The sequence below is a fragment of the Onychostoma macrolepis genome, chromosome 16, assembly GCF_012432095.1.
Source record: "Onychostoma macrolepis isolate SWU-2019 chromosome 16, ASM1243209v1, whole genome shotgun sequence".
NCBI classification, from domain to species: Eukaryota; Metazoa; Chordata; class Actinopteri; order Cypriniformes; family Cyprinidae; genus Onychostoma; species Onychostoma macrolepis.
In genome coordinates this window covers 10,621,882-10,642,518 of record NC_081170.1, presented here as the reverse complement: position 1 = coordinate 10,642,518, position 20,637 = coordinate 10,621,882, and the positions used below count along the sequence as shown (strand labels likewise).

The 20,637-nt window shown below is 34.7% G+C and overlaps 2 protein-coding genes across 3 annotated transcripts; one reads left to right on the top strand and one right to left on the bottom strand.

Annotated features, from left to right (window-relative positions):
* Window positions 1–22: 22 nt before the first annotated feature.
* Window positions 23–5,902, bottom strand: gabpb2b (GA binding protein transcription factor subunit beta 2b). Of its 2 annotated transcripts, none has more exons than XM_058747810.1 (8): window positions 5,711–5,902; window positions 4,814–4,921; window positions 4,560–4,727; window positions 4,270–4,464; window positions 3,973–4,123; window positions 2,563–2,730; window positions 2,369–2,487; window positions 23–2,282 (listed from the first exon to the last, which is right to left on the bottom strand). In XM_058747810.1, the coding sequence occupies exons 2-8, from the start codon at window positions 4,919–4,921 to the stop codon at window positions 1,929–1,931; spliced, it is 1,263 nt and encodes a 420-aa protein (XP_058603793.1). In that variant the 5' UTR covers window positions 5,711–5,902; the 3' UTR covers window positions 23–1,928. The 2 variants fall into 2 exon arrangements, with proteins under 2 accessions (XP_058603793.1, XP_058603795.1); XM_058747812.1 differs by having other exon boundaries at window positions 25–2,282; window positions 2,563–2,727.
* A 1,419-nt stretch (window positions 5,903–7,321) lies between these two features.
* On the top strand, window positions 7,322–19,015 carry cdc42se1 (CDC42 small effector 1). The gene is made up of 5 exons (XM_058747120.1): window positions 7,322–7,477; window positions 10,075–10,413; window positions 13,772–13,876; window positions 16,556–16,635; window positions 16,725–19,015. The coding sequence occupies exons 2-4, from the start codon at window positions 10,351–10,353 to the stop codon at window positions 16,622–16,624; spliced, it is 237 nt and encodes a 78-aa protein (XP_058603103.1). The 5' UTR covers window positions 7,322–7,477; window positions 10,075–10,350; the 3' UTR covers window positions 16,625–16,635; window positions 16,725–19,015.
* Window positions 19,016–20,637: the final 1,622 nt, after the last annotated feature.

Here is a 20,637-nt window from a genome sequence, read left to right as displayed (position 1 = left end):
ACTGGTAGATATACCAAACCTTAAAAATATTTATTTTGACCAGAGATAAAAACGTAGCTGCAAGTGCACTAAAGACAGGCCCAGATAGTGTTTCATTACAAAAATAATATATATGTAAAAACTATACAAACAAGAAAACTCAGGGACAAACTGTTCTTTGTCATGTATCGTGTGCTTGGGTCTGCTAGTTAGAACTCTAAGCATTTGCTTTCAACACACTGAAATACAACAAGTAATTCTGCCTGTTAAACTTTACAACAAGTGTAAACAACTAGACCTAAAACTAATTTCACCAGATTATCAATGTTTTTACCTATAAAGCACTGCTGATGACATCTTATACAACAGAAATTCTAAATACACAAAAAGTGAGAAAAATATAAGGGGAAAACATTGTCTTGACCACATGAATCACCCATTAAATAAATAGTATAATGTCCTACAAAAATCTTACCATTCATTGGTTTAGATGGAAGAAAACTACATTTTCAAATAGGTTTTGCACAGCAATGGTAATGCAAGCCCTTGTAATTCAGTTCATGGAATGTTAATCATCAGCTGTGTACCTGGAAAACATGTCGGAGATAATGCAAAACATTTTTTTCTATGCAAAGATAAGCCTTAGAACACTTGAGGTCTAATTCTATAAATTTCATTCACATTTTAAAACTTGACATACAAAGACTGAACACAACTGATGATATAACTTCACTGAAGGACTGACTGTAAAAGCTGCTAACATCTATAAACAAAGCAGCTGGGAAATGTTACAGGGACAGTCAAAACAGGCACATAGATTAGACCATGAAATGCAAGCAAAGACATGTTGCATACTTTTTAGAGCACAAAACATTGAAATGCAAATCGTGATTTAGTGTCTAACAGAATAAAAGAAATGATGTAAGATAAAAAAGTGAAACAACCGTTGCTCATTCTTGTACTCTGAATGGAGTAAATTGTCTTTATAAACAGCTAAAAGTATTAGAATACACGAAAGAGTCTGATTACTAAGTAAATACATAGCTACTTTGATTATCACACCCCCAGATGCCGATTGCATTAATAAGACATGCCTCACACTGCAGGAGTAGATCAATGTTACACAAAGCTGAATGATGTCTAGTATTATTCTTTATATGATATACTGTTAACCTTCATTCTAAATCTTATGTCACTATTTTAGGAATGTTCCAAGTTCAAGTTAAGCTCTATTGACAGCATTTGCAATTACAATTTTGACTTGACCTTCAGTTGTTTTTTTTTTTTTAAGAAACAAAAATCGTGGTTATAATATGGCACAACACTGAACCAGGCAAGAAACATTCAGCTAGTAAACCCAAGAATATTTGCACAATATTTTCAGGGTTCACAAGGCCGATTTTGCATCTCACATAATAATCTTCCTTACTGATTCATTAATGCAAATGATTTAACATAAATATCAGCTTCACCAGAACACTGTCCCAGTTTTTTTTTTTGTTTTAATCGAAAGTGCAATACTATAACCACAACTTGAAGAAAAAAAAAAAAAAAAACTAAAGGGACAAGTCAAAATGATGTATATTGAACCCAGAACGTTCCTTTTAAGTACACTATGGTGCATACTAACGGTATAGTATGCATTCAAGGTGCATAACAGGGCTTGACTGAAAAGCATTATCACTAAAACTTCCATAACTTGCACTGCTGTATGTTAAAAAGACACACCTGGTCTTCCAATTTTGTCAATCTGAGCAGCTCAGCATCGTTGTGGCCACCTAAATATAACTCATGCTACATCTTTGTAGAGCTTTGTACAGAAACTGAATGCTATGAATAAAAAAAAGGATAAAAACAAAAGGTTATGATTTACAATAAATAAATACAATGTCACACTCCAGGCACATAGAGCATGTAATTCCTGAGTGTTTGAGTCTTTGGGTTCACTGCTACGGCGTGCCCTCGGAGGTGGCTGTGATATCTGCGGCCTCTACTAATGTTACTGTTTCTCCTGTCGTTGAGTCAAGTGGCTCCTCTTTAATGATGATGGCCCCTTCTGGCAACATGACAACTTCCTCTTCGCCAACCACCTCCTCCTCTTCCTCTTCCTGGAGCACCACTTCCTCTTGGGGCTCTGTGCTGGTGCCATTGGTCTGCCCATTTGCAATGGCCTCTAGTTTAAGCCTGTACTGCTCAGCTTCCTGTTCCTTTCGTAGTAACTGCTGTCTGTACTCCTGGGCTTTTCTGTTTGCTTCTTTTAGTTGCTGCTGCAGTAGTTCCCGACTGTCCTTCTCGGTGGGCTCCTATAGAAAACCCCAAACAGTTTACTTTCAAATTGATTTTACATTCAAAAAACTAAGATTTAAATGGGAATCTCTGCTTGTCAGACCTTGTGTTTAACATCTGTGTGGTTGACGGTTGATTCAAATTTCCGCTTCCGTGTTGGAACTGGTTTAGTGTCCTCTGTTATGATTTCTTCTGAAATCTGACCCGCTGGCACGGCAACCACTACATATATACAGGCATGTTAGAATATAAACACTGCATCAAAGTCTGTAGACTATAAACTAGCAATCTACTCACTTTGCTGCCCCTGCATTGTGACAAAGAATTTCTGTCCCAAGTTGCCAGTCTGCAGGTTTCCCTGTTGGTCGGTTACTATGGTGATGACTCTCTGGCCATCTTCCCCTACAAGATGCTGGATGGCAGAATCTACCGAATCAGCTGCAATCACACTCTCTGCAGCTCCTGCTGGGATACAGCAGCAGTTTGTTTGCAAAGGACAAGTACACAAATATTACATATAATACACATTCTCTATGTGCATCCAGTTCAAATAAAACATAATTAAATAAAATTTGTGCAGTCAAACAATTAATCGTATCCAAAATAAAAGTTTTTGTTTACAAAATATATGTGTGTACACTGTGTACGCACTGTGTACGCATCCAAAAAAACTTTTATTTTGGATGCGATTAATCACGATTAATCGTTTGACAGCACTAAATAAAATAAAACTGGATAATTAAATACTGCTGCAAAATGTTAATGTCAAAATGAACATTCAACAAGCACAAAATGCAAGAATAATTGGCTGATACTTGTTATGCGTTGTGATTTATAATTGATTTGAATGTAAAGCGCAATTCAAATCAAAGTCACACAAACCTGCTAAACAAACATTGCAACTCGTGCCTTTTCTAAGTTGTACCCAAGTTTGTTTTTGTTAATCATGTGGCAAAAGTTTAAGGTCAATTTCTAATGTTGTTGAAATAAGTCTCTTAAATTAAAAAAAAAAGTACAAACTGTATTTTTGTGAAATAATATTACAATTTAAAATAGCTTTTCTATTTTAATATATTTTATTTTTACATTTTCTATTTATATGTATTTACATGTTAATTATTATGGCAAAGCTGAATTTTCAGTAGTTCTTTTCTTTGAGTAATTTAGTCTTCACTCTTCAGTGTTACATAATCTTTCATAATGTTTTCTAATATGCTGGTCTTGTGCTCAAGAAATATCTGTTAATATAATCAGTGTTGAAAACAGTTAATATGCTGTAATGCTGCTTAATATTTTTGTGTAAACTGTGATACTTTTTAAGGATTGCTTAATGAATTGAGTGTTTAAAAAAATTGTAACATAATAAACGTCTTTAATGTCAGTTATAATCAATGTAAAGTGTCCTTGTTAAAAATAATAATACTAATTCCTTTCAAAAATTCTTACTGACCCCAGTTTTCTGTATGGTAGTGTAATTAGAAAAAACTCCTTGCATTAAGCCAACAAATTAAAGAAACTAAGGCAAAAAAAAATAAAAAATGATTTTTTCGACAGGGCAGGTGGCTAGAACAGGTTGCCACAGCCATTATCATAGGGACAAAAACATATTTTTTAATTAAAATGATGTAAAACAGAATTTCATCTCAGATCATTTTGTCATTCACTCATTTTGACAAGCATGGAAACGAAATGTAATGAAACTCATACCTGTGTTAGCCTTAGCATTAGTGAGAACAATATCAGAAAGATTGACCACTCCAGAGGAGGAGATGATGAACTGAGGGCTGGTGGTGGCGGGTGACGTGCTGCTTAGGATAGTCCTCTCTGGATTCATGTTCACTTGGTTCTGCATTCCTTCCTAGAATAACAAACAAACCATCAAGTTATAAGACTGCAGCCTTGATTTTGCCTATAAATGATTTTAAATTCGCAACAGTTGGTGAATTTTACATTGTTTTTACATCTGATAATCAACAGGTCATTAAAATGCAATCTCATTTTTACCTGTAACAATAGCATCAGCTCAGTGTTTCCTCGGTCCACCGCAATGTTAAAAGGCTTCTTGTCAAACTTGCTGAGGGCGTGAGTATCAGCGCTGTATTTAACCAACAGCTCCACGACTCCCCTGTGCCCATGTTCTGTAGCCCAGTGCAGGGCAGTCATTTTCAGCATGTCTTTGGCATTGATATCTGCTCCACTCTGTCCCAGATATAACAGATATTATATCTCAACTATAAAGTCAGAATGTCAAAATTTTAAAAAACTAATGCTGTTCTGCTTTCATCAGTTATTACCTTGACCAACAATTCAACAATGCTTGAGTGGCCCTCTGCCGCAGCCATATGGAGGGGTGTTCGATCGACTTTAGTCCGGGCATCTCTACTCACTCCGGCACGGAGAAGCACCTCAGCGGTGGAGTAGTGCCCGTATTGTGCAGCTAAATGAAGCGGTGAGGTTCCCAGCTAAAACATATTACCATTGTCACGTTATAGTAAAATGCAGATTATAAATTGCCGACAATAAGCATTGAGCAACAAATACAACTCACCCAGTCTGTAGTAAAAGGAGCTCCATTGGCCATAAGTGACCTCACTTCATCATCCTGTCCTTTGCGTGCTGCCTCCAACAAACGCTTTCCCAAATCCACAAGCGACATCTAATCATACAAATAAGGTTTGAAGCATCAGAATACGGTTGATACTTAAATGTTGCTTTATTTCTTGACAACCACCTGTTTACATTCATGAGGTGTTTAACCAGGAGCAGTGTTTCAAAGAAAATGCCCAAAAGATGGTCTCCATATATTCAAACTGTATGCTGAATGGTTATATTAGTCGTAAGACTTTATTTCATAAGGATCAAGTGTTTTTAAGTGCCAGGAAGCGGATGTGTATATTGATCTTCGACATAATTCATTATCAATGACAGAACGGGAAATAGTCATCATTTTATAATAAGGCAAGTTCCGGGGGAAGTTGATTCCATGCTTTTGTTGACAATATTACTGTGTGGCTGGACGGACATTTTCACAAACTTTCAGTCAGGTTTACTGTCAATTATATAGTGTTACGGTTTGATTTCTACATCATAAGAAACATAATTAAAATCGTAACCTTAATGGTTACTTTTAACGAGATTGTCGTAATATATACAGTATATTTTTCAACCTATTTCTATGAGCAGGCTAATAATCTGACAAGTAACGTTAGAGAACATATGACTCAAAGTGCAAATTTATCATTAACGTTACAATAAGTTTGAGTAAGTTGCGCTTAAGTTTTTTAAGTCTTAAAACAAGTCCTCGTATTGTCATGTAATCGTCTACAGGTACTATATCGCCAAAGCCATATAAAATATGTAATTAAAATCTTTTTTTATGGCAGTACATCAAACTCCTGCAGTCAGTTGCTAATAAACAGAATAAAGCAAAACTTCTGATGCTCACCTCGCCAAAAATGTTTCCCGAAGACTTTTACTGTATTATAACACGTTAGATATGGTAAAAACCAGACGTATGCTTCGGTTATTTAATGCGATTTAGTGTTCTATCATACTTTTTGATACTTTTTGAAAACAAAAATAACATAGATGGACTATTTATCGACAAAGATGGCGCACGAACGATACCGGAAGTAGAAATATTTGATTGGTTCTTCTTTGGTAGTGTTTAAAAGTTGAGGCGTTTGTAGCACCCCCTACTGCATAACCAGTACATATGATGAGATCCTTACACCAGAAGAGAAATGTATTGGCTAGCTCAGCAATTCTCTGCTTTTGAAAATGAAGAGGTTTATGTAAATACATTTCCTACAAATTGTTATTTTACTATTTTATTTAGGATAGGACTGTTGAGATTGCCAAATTTCCCAAAGTTCAAGATTAAAAACAACATAATCGGTGGTATTATTACTACTACTATTGAAATATTTATTCTATATTCCTGGACAAAACAGCTTAAATATATATTTTTAATGAATACAACATATTACTAATTAAAAATATATGTTACGCTATTGTTTTTCATCGGTACAAACATTATAATGGCGAAAAAAAATCCCAAATGTGATACACTGCATTATGTTTAATACACGATTTAGAGCACACTCGATCATTTGATTTTGAGCATTGGAAAACTGAGTAATCTCAGTAATTTTATCCCAAAGAGGGAGATTTAAATGGAGTAAAATAAAAAGTTTTAAATATTTTATTTTAAGCTTCTCACATTTTAGAGAACAATCCCCCAACCCCCATGCCAGCAAATCAAAGAAAACTATTAGGAAAAATAAATGAAAAAAAATAAAAAATAAAATTTAATGAAAAATGTAAAACTGTACTTGACATTGTAATCAATGTACTGATGATTACACCCATATATAGTATACATATACACCTCCATAAACATACATCATTCATACTTGTGTACCTATACAAAAGCACATACAGCCATTTAATTTAAAAAAAAGCAAAAAAAAAAGCAACATCCTATACCAATAAATACCCAATTATGGAAATATATAATTGTTACATCCCATATTCGTCATCCCATATTTAACTGTTTGGATCTGATTGAAACTATGCTTCTCTAAGAAGGGAGCCCAGCCTAATATTGCAATAAGTGCAATTTGAGTAGAATTTCTTTGAGTAGAAAGAAAACACCTCAGTCCAAAATTTACACATTTTGGGGCAGAAGAGTAATTTGGTTCGAGAGCAGTGCAATCTATGGACAACTTTATACTAAATCAACTACAAATTAGTTGATGGAACAAGACCTAATATCTTGGAGGGCATTAGTCCAGTTATCTTCTGAAATATCTATCCCCAAGTCCTTTAAGTCATCTTTAAGACATCTTTAAGTATTGCGTTGAAGGAGTTCTAGAATCATTCAAATATTCAACATATTTAGAAGAAGACCCTTAATAAAAAGTTGAAGGAATTTAATTTGCCTAAACCTTTCCATTTTCACCAGATAATCAACAAATCTATAAGAGACTTTATAATTGTACATAGTACATCAAATATATTGTCTAACGTTATATCTGTAGCCCGTTGGTGGCGCTGCTGGTCTCTGGATTGAAGTATTTCCTCATATTAATGGGGAAACTTCAACCACACCTCAGTGATCTGGGAAACACAGAGTCATTTCCACTCTCAGCTCTCTACACAAGAGTTGCTTCACTCCAGCCGCTCACTGGGGCTCTCGTTTTCATCTAAGGTAACGTTTTTCTTTCTATTTTAATGTATGCTAGAAAATAAAATAACTTTTCTGAGACTCGATTGAACTTTATTAATTCATTTGAGCCGCTAACATGGCCCGGGATCGGTCGAGCCGGGTTGTTGTGCCAAACTTTCAGTTGTAGTTGAGTTTGAATAGGACCAGCGCCTGTGTGCTTGAGTAATAAAGGCGAGAAAGATAAGCGACGGACGCTGATAGTCTAGTTAAATTCAGTCGGATTACTCTCGGACAATTTAATCATCGAGGTGCTGCGAGTTAAAACTAGTTGAGGAGAGGAAAGAAGTTGTACACACCGTTTTATTGTTTTCCTGAAAGCTTCCTCTGGGCTGTTTGTTTTTTTCTGCTTTCGACTTAGTGGTTTGTTTCTTTGTAACGTTTGTAATCCGTGTTTACTTGTTTACTGAATCCATTCTAGGTGTGTTTTAGTAGTTGTCAGTGTAACGGGTTTGTTGCTTATTACACTGATTTTCCGTTTAGCTCTATAAAGTGTACTCAATGCCCAAGAAAGCGGCTGTCTTACTAGTGAACTTCCTTCCTAGACTGCATAAAGGGCCATTACTGTCTAGTTAGGGAGTTCAGCTCAAAGTTTAACACGGCTACAAAGATTAGTTTGTGTTAATATTTTTATTTATTTATTAAGATCTACCAAGGTATTACTTCGTTTTTTCTATATACCACCGTAATACCATATGCTATTCTTTGATTTTAATTGATACCATGTTAACATGAGTAATTTAATGATTCAGCACAATTTTATGTTTCAAAGTACCATGGTATTATAATATGATGTATATTGTAATATCATATCATGGCATGATTATTACTGCTATAGTACTTTTTCTTTTACAAGCTGTTTTTGTAGTTAATTGGAGTACTATCATGTAAATGAATATGGTAATTGTTCGGTTCCGTATTATATATATCTCAGAGCCAAAGAAAGAAGATACAAGATGGTAGTCTTTTTCTTTAATTTAAGATTTGCATCATTCGTGATCAGTGTCATTTACTGTTTTGTTTGTAGTATGTTAAATGTATGATATACAGTCATGGCCAAAAATATCGGCACCCTTGGTAAATATGATCAAAGAAGGCTGTGAAAATTAATCCTTTTGATCTTTTATTTAAAAAATTCACAAAAATCTAACCTTTCATTGGATAATAAGAATTTAAAATGGGGTGAAATATCATTATGAAATAAATGTTTTTTCTTTAATACACATTGGCCACAATTAACGGCGCCCTTTTATTCAATACTTTTTGAAACCTTTTTGAACACTTGACAAGAGATCAGAGACCATTCCTTCATCCAGAATCACTCCAGACCCTTTAGATTCCCAGCTCTATGATGGTGGTGCTTCTCTTCAGTTCACCCGACTCATTTTCTATAGGGTTCATGTCAGAGGACTGGAATGGCCATAGCAGAAGCTTGGTTTTGTGCTCAGTGACCCATTTTTGTGTTGTTTTTGAGGTTTGTGTTTGGATTATTGTACGGTTGGAAGATCCAAACATGGCCCATCATAAGATTTCTAACAGAGTCAGTCACTTATTGATTTTTTATCTGTTAGTATTTGATAGAATCCATGATGCCATGTGTCTAAACAAGATGTCCAGGACCTCCAGCAGAAATATAGGCCCACATTGTACACATGGGGTACTTTTTATCCTTGTGTTCACCAAACCCATCTTGAGTATTTGCTGCTAAAAAGCTAATTTTTTTAGTTTCATCTGACCATAGAAGCCAGTCCCATTTGACGTTCTAGTCGTGTCTGATAACTTGTTTTTGAAACCCTCCCAAACATGTGGTGATGTAGGTGCTGTTTGACAAATTTTTTTTTGAAGGTTTTCTGACCTCGAGACTCAACTATTTTCTGCAATTCTCCAGCTGTGGTCCTTGGAGAGTCTTTAGCCACTCAAAAACTCTCCTTCTCACCGTGCATTAGGACGATATAGACACACGTCCTCTTTCAGGCAGTTTCGTAACATTTGATGTTGATTGGAAATTCTTAATTATTGCCCTGATGGTGGAAATGGGAATTTTCACTGCTCTAGCTCTTTTCTTAAAGCCACTTCACTAATTTGTGAAGCTCAATTGTCTTTTGCTGCACATCAGAAATATATTCTTTGGTTTTTCTCATTGTGATGGATGATTAAGGGAATTTGGCCTTTGTTTTCCCTTCTATTTATATTTCTCTGAAACAGGAAGCCATGGCTGGATAATTTCATGTTCATAATCACCCTGGTGTGCTCAAAATTGTGAATTTGAATGGGAATATAGTCCAGAGATATTTTACTCATAAGAATTTCTAGGGGTGCCAATAATTGTGTCCAACGTGTATTTGAGAAAAACATTTATTTCATAATGATATTTCCCCCCCATTTTAAATTCTTATCCAATGAAAGGTTAGATTTTATTTTTTTATTTTTATTTTTTAAATAGAAGATCAAAAGGATTAACAATGCAGATTAATTTTCACAGCCGATATTTTTGGCCGTGACTGTATATGGTGTGCTTGTATGATGGATTCAGGTCTACATCATTAAAAATTCATATTTTTTTTCTTTCTTTCATTGAACAGATTCATCCTGTAACCGCTCTGCCTCATATAAACCCCACAGTCCCACAGAATCAACTGGAAATCAGGGGCCCAGAATAACTGAGGGAATAAGGGGTCTTGTGTGTGTATATATACTTAAAGCAGAGACATCAACAAGGATTCTCTCAGTGATCAGGACTGAGGTTTTTGGACGAGCCACGGCTTATATCGCTGAGTGTTGAGGATTAGATTCTCTCTCTATCTTGTCTCTAAACGGCCTGCAGGGTGGCGAGAGAGCGGGGGGAACCCAACCGGTGCATGCCGGAGATGAGTGCGTTCTGGCATAAGATCGGCTGCTGTGTGGTAGCCAAACCTCCTCCGGTAAGTGTCTCATTTGGAGAGATTTATAGTTTTATTTCCCAGACTTCCATCATAAGGCGTTTTAATACAGTAAAACCTAGTTTTCAGGAATCTACATGAATCACAGGTACTGTGATATCAGGCTTCTTTTGAGAACAACATCTGGACTAATTTCATCAATTAGGCATTCCCCATGGCTCATGCGAGTTTTGTGTTCACTAATCACTCGAAGAATGACTCACGCTGGTCTAGGGCAGAAAAGAAACCTTTCAGCTGATGTGAATGTGACCCAAATAGTCTTAGGAGTTTGTCAGGAGTGCAAATGTGTTTTTGAGAGTGAAGCCAGACGTGAAACACAGATGGACAAAGAATGCTCTGTCATTGAACGGGTGAACGTGTAGAGGTATGGATTCAAACCGCTTTGCGTGTGAGGGAAGTCTGATAAATGTGTCCACACATGCATATTTGATTTTTATCAAGATTATACATAGTTCAAAAGTTTGGGTTCAGTAAGTTTTAAAAAAAAAGTACTTTTATTTGGATAAAATGGATCAAACACAACATTATGAACATTTATAATGTTTCAAATAAATGCTGTTCTTTTAACTCCCTGTTCGTTAAAATCCAGAAAAAATGGTTTCCACAAAAATTAAGCAGCGCAACTTTTTGTGTTTTTGATCAAATAATTGTAGCCTTGGTGAACATAAGAGACTTATTTAAAAAATAAAATGAAATAATTTTACCGACCCCCAAACTTTTGATTCTTTTTTTTTTTAAGCTCACACAAAAATAAACATTTTGTCATCATTTACTCCCCCCTCATGTTGTTCCTGAACTGTAAGACTGACTTTCTTAAGTGGAACATAATAGAAGTTTAACCTGTTGACTCTTAGACGTCATAAAATGAAAGTAGTGACCACCATCTTTTTGACTCCAAAACAAAGAAAAAAACACTATAAAAGTACTGCATATGACTCGCATACTACATCTTCCTATACTGTATTCATACCATCATCATCATCATCATCATATACTTTATTTGTCCCTTTAAGGGAAATTTGTTTTAGGCAATACAGGTAAAATATCTTGTATAATTGTAGTTTGATATAAGTTGCTTTTTGTCTAAAAATGTTGTTTTTTAGCTCTCAAATCTCATTCATGGTTGTGCATATTCAAACGTAGCACCATAAATTGCATTGTACCGTGTTTGACCTCAAAAGTTACTGCTTCTTGCACATCTTGATCATGATGTAGCAAGTTTGAAAGGCAGGTTTTTTTTGAATAATGACTGAAATATCAGTCTGTTCGTCACACAAAACAATTGTACGGCTTTTAAAGACTTTGAATATAGAGCATGACTCATATGGATCTCTTTATGGCGCTTTTATGATCCTTTTTGGGGCATGACAGTCCCTGGCAGTCTACTTTCATGTCATTGGAAAAGCCCAAGTTTGGACATTCAGACATTCTGCTAAACATCTCCTTTTGTATTGCATGAGCAAAAGGAAGTCAGAGTTTGCTAAATGATAGCAAACATGTATTTTGGGGTGGACTTTCCCTTTAATATTCCTGTAAGTAAAAGAATCATGTTTATGTTTCTAGAATACCTTTGCATATTTGCCAAATTAGTGGTTTAATTCAGTCTTTGTTAGTCAGTTTGTTTTGATCTGGATTGAGGTTCTGAGCCAATGATGAGTGACCCAGGTTTACCATGGTCTCCTGTAACAATGACAGGGGGTTCTGAAGGGAAGCTGGCTCCTCCGAGCTGGGAGTGCTCATTCTTTTCCTCCCTCCTTCCTCTTTTTATTTTTAGGTTTTTGTTTGTTCTATTGTTGGGTGGGGGGTGAGGTCAGACAGCAGTGGGCATCTGTAACAGACCAATGCTGCTTCTCAGTGCAAGAGCAATTTTCTTCAACTGATTTAGATAAAATGATTACGTTTAAAGTGTCTCCTTACATCAGAGAAGGTGATAAGGACTAAAGCATGTGCCAAGGGTTTGCTATGATATGGGCCATTGACTATACAAAGATTATGAAAGTAAACATCTTCAAGGATGTCTGGAGTTACATAAGACATGTTGCATTCAAAAACTAAATTTAACTTGTAACTGTTTTCAAACTGAATTGCTTGGTCCAGAGCAGAAAAATACAAAGAGCCTTCTTTCTTTCTTTCTTTCTTTCTGTCTGTCTGTCTTTCTAAATAATAATAAATATAATAATCTTTCTAAATAATAATTAATGGCAATATGTCTAATGAACACCTGAGGTAAAATTTTGAATTAAAGATATAAAAGGTACATAGTGTAACAACAGTAAGAAATAATAAAAACAATAAAAGGTACATAGTTTAACAACAATAAGCAATAAGAATAGTGTTTTTGTTGATAATTTATGTTTTCGTTATTATTATTATTATTATTATACATTCAAATGGTACCTCAAAGTGCCGAAGAGATTTGTTGTATTGACTAATTGTTTTAAATAGAAAGAATATTACCACTATTTACAAATAACTATGTATATAAAAAATATAGTATAATAAAATGTATAATAATAATGTTAAAAATTATAATCATTATTTTTAACAACATAAATTAAAAAGACACATAGTCCTGTTTTACGTAAAAATTTTACCTCATATTTTTCATTTAGATTTGTCATGTGGACAATTATTTAATTAGAAAACTTGTTGCTATTATTTAAAAAGTAACTATTTATGTAATAATAATCTTGACATTAAAAGCATTATTATTATTATTATTATTTTTAGTGATAATAACTTTTAACACCAACCAAACGATCTGAACACTGACATCAAACAAACTCTGGCCCGTTTCAAAAACTAGTGTGAGATTTCAGGTAAGTCTAGAAGATATATTTGATGATTGACGATGTAAATCCAGTGCTGTATGTTGTGTAAAATGCACTTTGTTCACTCTGGATGGGCAAGTAATGGCTCGTATGCCAACACCCCTGCTATGGCACATGTTCTCATCAAATAATTATTCTGGTTGTTGATACAAGGGTTTTTTTTTAGATTTACTTATATAATCTCTGACTAACTCTGCTGCATAGTTATGGGAAACAAAGAAAAGAAACCGTAAACTGTAGAAACAGTTGGGGATTTTTAGGAACTTGATGAATCCTGCTCATCTTCAGGATGCATCCAGGAATAGATTCCTTAGGGAAATGTTAGTGCTATATCACCCAGGCACTGGTGTGGTCGTTGTATGGTCACATGACAGGCTTCTTTGAGCTCACTCACTACACTTAGATTTTCAACGCCTTTGGATTACGTCATGCTGTTTCACCAATCTGCCAATCAAGTGCTTTGTATCTTTATGCTGGACCTTTGTTAATTTAAGCCTCTATGTTTACAGAAGAAGAAACGGAGGAGAATTGACCGCAGCATGATCGGAGAGCCCACAAATTTTGTTCATCTGACACACATAGGCTCTGGTGAAATGGCAGATGGCATGCAGCCGGTAAGACATGTTTTATTATGTTGGCACAGTGGGACTCTCTCATTTTAATATTTATGGCATGGCTGTAATTAATTTACAGTGATAGAACAAATACTTCTGCATGCGTTCTTTACTAAACCTCTGGGTAATACCGGATTGTCACAGGCACACATTAAAAATCTGAAGAGGGTTGCTGGGGGTTTTGTAGAGAGATACCTGGCACCCACTACAAGACTTTTGGAAATCCCTGTTGTTTTTCTTTTGCCCTCTTTCCCTTTCAATTTTGCCCTCACACCTGTTACAAACGCCAGTTGTCTGAACAAGTCATGTTTATGGATAGTTCACCCAAAAATAAAAATTCTGTCATTATATTTACTCACCTTCTTCATGTCGTTCCAAATCTGTAAGACTTTCGTTCATCTTCAAAACACAAATTAAGATTTTTTTTTTTTAATGAAATCAAAGTTTTCTGACCGTGCAAGAGAAGAATCGTTGAATAAAGTCGTTATTTTAGTTTTCTTTGTGCACAAAAAGAATTCTCGTAGCTTCATAAAATTACGGTTGAACCACTGATGTCACATGGACTATTTTAACGATGTCCTTACTACCTTTCTGGCCTTGAACGTTGTAATTCCCTTGCTTTCCATGCAGGGTCAGAAAGCTCTTGGATTTCATCAAAAATATCTTAATTTGTGTTCCGAAGATGAACGAAGGTCTTACAGGTTTGGAGTAATTGATGACAGAATTTGAATTTTTGGGTGAACTATCCCTTTAAATGCTTGATTTGAATCTTGAAGGTTCCCCGATTAAGTGGTCAGCCTGTGCAGACACTTTTTTTTTTTTTTTTTTTTTTTTCAGTTTTTTTTTCTTTATTATAATAAATATTTTTAAATAAAATAAAAATATATATATATTGGTAGTAGTCGTAGTTTTAATATAATTTTTTTTAAAGTAAGGACATACTAAAATGTAGACTTCTAATGAGCTTGGGAACAATATTTCCAATTTTATTTTAATTTGTAAAAATAGAAATAACAAAAATATTATCTTTACTATTATACATTTATTATACACAAATCTCAAGGCTGTAAATTTATTATAATAGTTGAAATTAATAAATTATAAATTACAATCAATGTAAAACATCAACAAACATTAAAATTTTATAATAATACTGTTACTACTAATAATAATATTTATTATTATGTAAAAGTATTCTAAAGTGTCAAATTTAAGAAATCAAATGCATGTTTGAATAAGGTAGACATGCTGCATGTGTAAGATGTGATTCTGAAATGGGACTTAGCTCATGTTCCTAGCTGTTGTGTTGTCAAATAAGAAGGTGAGGCGTTACCTAATCCTGCAGCTCACGGAGGGACTGAATACCTGGGCAGAATCAAGCAGACTGCAACTTGCTCAGAGGAATGTTGGCAGGCAGCCCGTCAGGGACAGAATAGAGCTCTTTAAATGAGGAAATGTTCGTCAAGGTCTTTGCAGTGGTCACTGATTGATTTTTAAGTGGCAATCTATAGCTTCATGTGTGGTTTGCAAAATGGACCGCTCTTAGTGGAGACAACACCTCTTAAGAACACCGCTTTTTAGTCAGTTGTGGCGCTAGTAGTTTTATCAAAGCAAAAGCTGGACCTGTGAACAATGCAGCACTGATAGCTGAGACTTCTTGTGATAAGCGTTTTTTTTTTTTGATATCAGCCTTTCATAGTCCATGTGATGAACACAGCTGACCGACCCGCTGGCTTTTCCCTTGTGGTTCTGCTCTTTTGTGTCATGCTGGGAAATTGTGTATAGAATGACCCAGTGAAATGGACTTCCTCCTCTTTCTGCTGTGAGATGCAGTGTTCCTGAGACACATGATGTAACAATGGGTGTGACGCTGTGAAGAGCTCTGTGTGTGTGTGAAACAGGCTTGTTGTTGCATGAAGGATGTAGGTTTTTTTTTCAGCCCCACCTCTTGAAGTGTGAAATTATTTTACAGTTTATACATCATGCAGGAGTCCAGTCTTTCTATTTAATGAACACTATTCCATACAAAAAACTTCATTTGCATCCTTATTTTCAAATTGTATTTTTATTTTTGTTGTTGTAGTTGCTGTTGTTGTTGTATTAATATTAATTGTATTATTATTACTATAATAAATAGTTGTTGCTGTATTAATGTTGTTATTATAATTTAAAAGTAATGAGTAAAGAAATATTATTATGGTGATATTTATTATTATTATTAGTAGTAGTAGTAGTAGTAATTTTTACTATATAAAGTAGTATTGTGTGTATGTGTGTGTATATAGTACTAAAATATTTAATTTACATATTTGTATTTGTTATTATATATAAATAATATTAAAATATCATTATTACATAATGATTTTGAATTTTCACTTTTTTTTTTTTTTAACGTGTGTATATATATTCTTATAATTGAATGCTTCTTTAATAGCAGTAATATTCAATAAATGCTCTTTTGTTTGACTTAGGAGGAAGTTTTGAAGTCTGAAAGTTATTTATTTATTTTTTTTTAACCTCACTTGAAGTTTTAAATTTTACTTTGGCCACTTTAAGACTCAGATCATATAAATGAAAACCTTACTAAAAGTATAGTTGTGTTTGTTAAAGTGGACTTATTGTTAATAATTACGCATGTTTTCCATGCCAATAACCTGATTGTGTCACTTCCTTTTGCAGTCTGGCCCGATCCAGGAACAAATGAGATCCAAAGTGCCTCACGCTAATGGTCGAAACAGCTTGTTATAGCCTCTTCACCAGTGAGTATGAACACACACACCTTCCTCTTCCTCTCCATCCTCTCACACTCTCACTTATATTTAACCACAGACCTTCATCTGTTCCCCAGGCTTTTTTACTTTTTACCCCAAGCTCCGTAAAGTGTCCTCAGCAGAACCTGTCCAGCTAGCAGCACCGCACCAATGAGGAGGAGATAAAGTGCAGATCCTGATCACAAAAACGACAACCTCCTTGCTGCAGCTACCAACGTGGACGCTACCTCTGCAGGTTTTTTTATCTTTTGGATCCTCCGGAATGTCTCAGAGGAGACGAACGTCCCGACTCTACTCTAAGACTATTATTAAATTAGGACCGGATTGTATGAGAGCGCCTGACAAAGAGTGTGAATGTGTGGCGTGTGCGTTTGAGACACTGGTTGTGCTTGCTGTGGAAGAGGAAAGGCTCTTATCGCTTTAACACAGGGGACTATTTGACTGCCTTCCCAAAGTTATAACTGGCATGTTTGTCATAGTCTGTCATTGATAAGGATGTGCGCAAGTGTGTTTGCTTTTGTTTTGTAATGGAAATATATGTGCACCTATACCATTATAGTGTCTCCAACTGCTTGTCATTAACAGTTGCACAAATTAGTGTATTATACAAAGCTGTCTGGTATGTGTATAGTAGATGGATATAGTATGAAAATATGGCGCTTTTTATTTCCGCATGTCTGATATTGCATTAACAAATAATGCGTAATGGCCTTTATATCTCTAAAGGAATAGTTTTGAAAATTCCTGAAATAAAAATACTCGTTCACCAAATAATTTCAAACACATACACACTTAAAAATAAAGGTGCTTCACAGCGATGCCATAGAAGATCCTTTTTGTCTAAATGGTTCCATAAAGAACCTTTAGCATCTGAAGAGATTTTCCGTTTTCACAAAAGGTTCTTTGTGGCAAAAGAAGGTTCTTCAGATTATAAAAAGGTAAGAAAGAGATGGTTCTTTAAAGAACCTTTGACTGAACGGTTCTTTGTGGAACCAAAAATGGTTCTTCTGTGGCATCGCTGTGAAGAACCTTTTTAAGCACCTTTTTTCTGTGGATTTTTTTTCTGTGATTTATTAGTACAATATCAATGCATAGTGATATAATGTATAAGCTATAAAAAATCCAAAAGGGCACCACAATGGTGGTCCATATTCAAAGTTTTCTAAAGTTTTACATTTGCTTTATGTGAGGAGCAGACCAATTTTGTGTCATTATTCACTGATAATTGTCCCCTCAAGTGAACTGATAACTTGAGAACTGCATGCTACAGAAAAATTGAGTCAAGCAATAATACAGCTTCAGACTACTTGGATTTTTGAGGACCATATTTTGTGCTTTTTTTTTATTATTTGAAGTTTTTGGAGAGCGTCTAACGGGCACTAAATTGTAAAAAATCTGCATGAAAATTCTTCAAAAGAAAAAAAAAAAGTTTGAAATGACATGAGGGTTGAGTAATTAATTTTTATTTTAGGTGAGTTATTACTTTAATCCTTAAGTATTAGAAAAAGGCTATTATCTGTTTATCTGAGTGGAGACTTTGAACGGTGGCTTCCTGCCAGCAGCGAGCCACTGCCCTTTGTCATTTAAACAGCACATTTAGTCTCACTTTCACACATCAAGCTGCACCCCACACCAGCTTAAACACACGCTCTCTGTTTCCAGTCCTCAAACGGCACCATGATTAAATCACTGATTTACACACACACACTTTGTATACTTTACTCTGTACTTTGTTTTTGAATGCAGCTCAATGTAGCACAAAGTTGGGCTGAAATGTTAAACACGATGTTTTTGCTTGTAATTGTGATGTTTTATTTCAAATGCATTGCTTTGCAAGATCCCAAACTGTAATTTACTTTGTGTTTGCTGTAATTTGTTAGGAAATGTCATAGGACAAAATGTGCGTAGCGAACGCTTTCAGACTGTGCATGTTGCTTTAGAAATCCAAATGTTTGAGTATTTTTAGTGGAATTGCGTTTCATTCTTAGCTGACAGTATAGAGAAACATGCAGATGTTTGCATCTCCGCCAAAGACCTCGACAGCTCCCTTAACTTAATTATACATGTTGCTTGCAGATTTTCTCACTTTTTGGTTTTATGTGACTGTTTGCCTTTTTTTTTTTTTTTTTTTAAGTATCTGTCTTGTTTTTTAAAGCCGTAATGTTTGTGCAAAGCACTCATTAGGCTCTTTTTGTCTTTGATGCTTTTTATTATTCTTTACTTTTTTTTTTAAAACATCTTTTAGTCCAACTGATTGATTTTGTTTAAATGGGAGCAGTAATAGTGTTCTGTTCATATGGCATGGTGTTATGTTGATAAATCCTTTTGTTGTGTTTTGGTTTGTAACAATACAGTTGTACAAAGAGCAGTCTGTTGTTTGTTTTAATTGAGACAGAGATAGTAGTAATATCTAAAGTGTATTTTAAAAAAAAAAAAAGCTCTTGAGGGAATTTAAATTTATATTAACCAAATCTGATTTTTATTTAATTGTACTGTAAATAACATTATCATTTTACTTTGCTCTTTGCTTTGTGTTTGCATGACTTCAATAGAAACTCTTAATTCATATTTTTCTAATTCAATTTTGAGAAAGAAAAACAAAACAGGAATTGCAAGATGTAAGTTCAGAATTCTGACTTTGTAACTGAATTCTAAGTTTGCATGCCACAATTGTTGTTTGTTTTTCTGCCACGTAATAAAAAATAAAAAAAAGAGAATTTTTTTTTTTTTTTTTTTAATCTCACAATTATGACCTTTTATCTTAACTGTGAGAGAAAGTCAATTATTTTTTTTTTTTTTTTTTTTTTAATAATTCTGTGATGTAAACAAGTTTCCATGGCTGGAAAAGGTGCTTTAGATGCTCTTAATTAATACAATTAATATGGATTTAAACAGGATTTTCTTATTACAGTAAATATATCCAGGGCTTTTAGTGAGGGCTGTTCCTTGACTTGGTGTTTTGTTTTTCTTGCCATGCATGTTTGTACAAACATAAGCCTTAAATTTATGGGCGAAGAAATCAAAGCTGATCCCTAAAGCATGTTTTAACATCTACTGTAACAGTCATTAGTAAAGCAGCTCATGGAACGCTACGTGAAAGTTGCGCAAGACACCTACAAAAAACAAACAATGGACCTTTGGCACAAAGATTATTTAGGCCTCAGACCGGTACGGAGCACATTGCATTTTAATTTCCTTTTTCTCACAATGGCTTGAAAAACAGTAAAACAGGCTGTCAGGGACTGATTGTCCACGTTTTGAGGTTTTTCAGTTGCTTACATTTACTGAACATGCCTCCACATTCAAAGCATTGTCTCATTCATAAATTCACAATTTTCTCAATTTTATTGAAATGATAGGATACTAGATTCTAGAGAGAAATTTGTCCTGAGAAGTTCATTCGATAATAAACAATGTACAAAATATACAAGGTTTGACAGCAAACTCAAAGTTATTACCAGTGTTAGATTTTTTTAATCAGGATTTGTGAGTTCGAATAGGGTGTTATAGCATCCAGAAAACAAAAGTTAAATATGCATATGTATTTATTTATTTTTTACATTGAATTCTAATGCATAGATTTATTTTTCAATAAATTCAATAGATGCATCTGTAACTCAGTTCTGTTAAAGTACTAAGTTAAATTACCATTCTGTAGTTCATTCACGTGAATTATTCGCTTAGATAACTCCAACACGAACTTTAGTTCCTACTAAACATTGACTTGCATAACCCAACATCTGGCACATACAGCATTACAACAGGAATCTGTTATTTAACCTTCCAGTAGTTCTCGCTCTGTTCCTGTTTGTGACTTCAATGCATAAAGAAAAATGTTTCACCTCTCAGCTACCTCACTTCCTCTCTCTGCCAGAGCCAGTTTCCTGAAAGGCAGGAATGTTTCCATGGCGACTCTCTCAAAAACCCCAAAAAAAACCCAAAAAAAAAACTCCCACTATTTCCTCATTACAATTAACAGTGAAATCACAA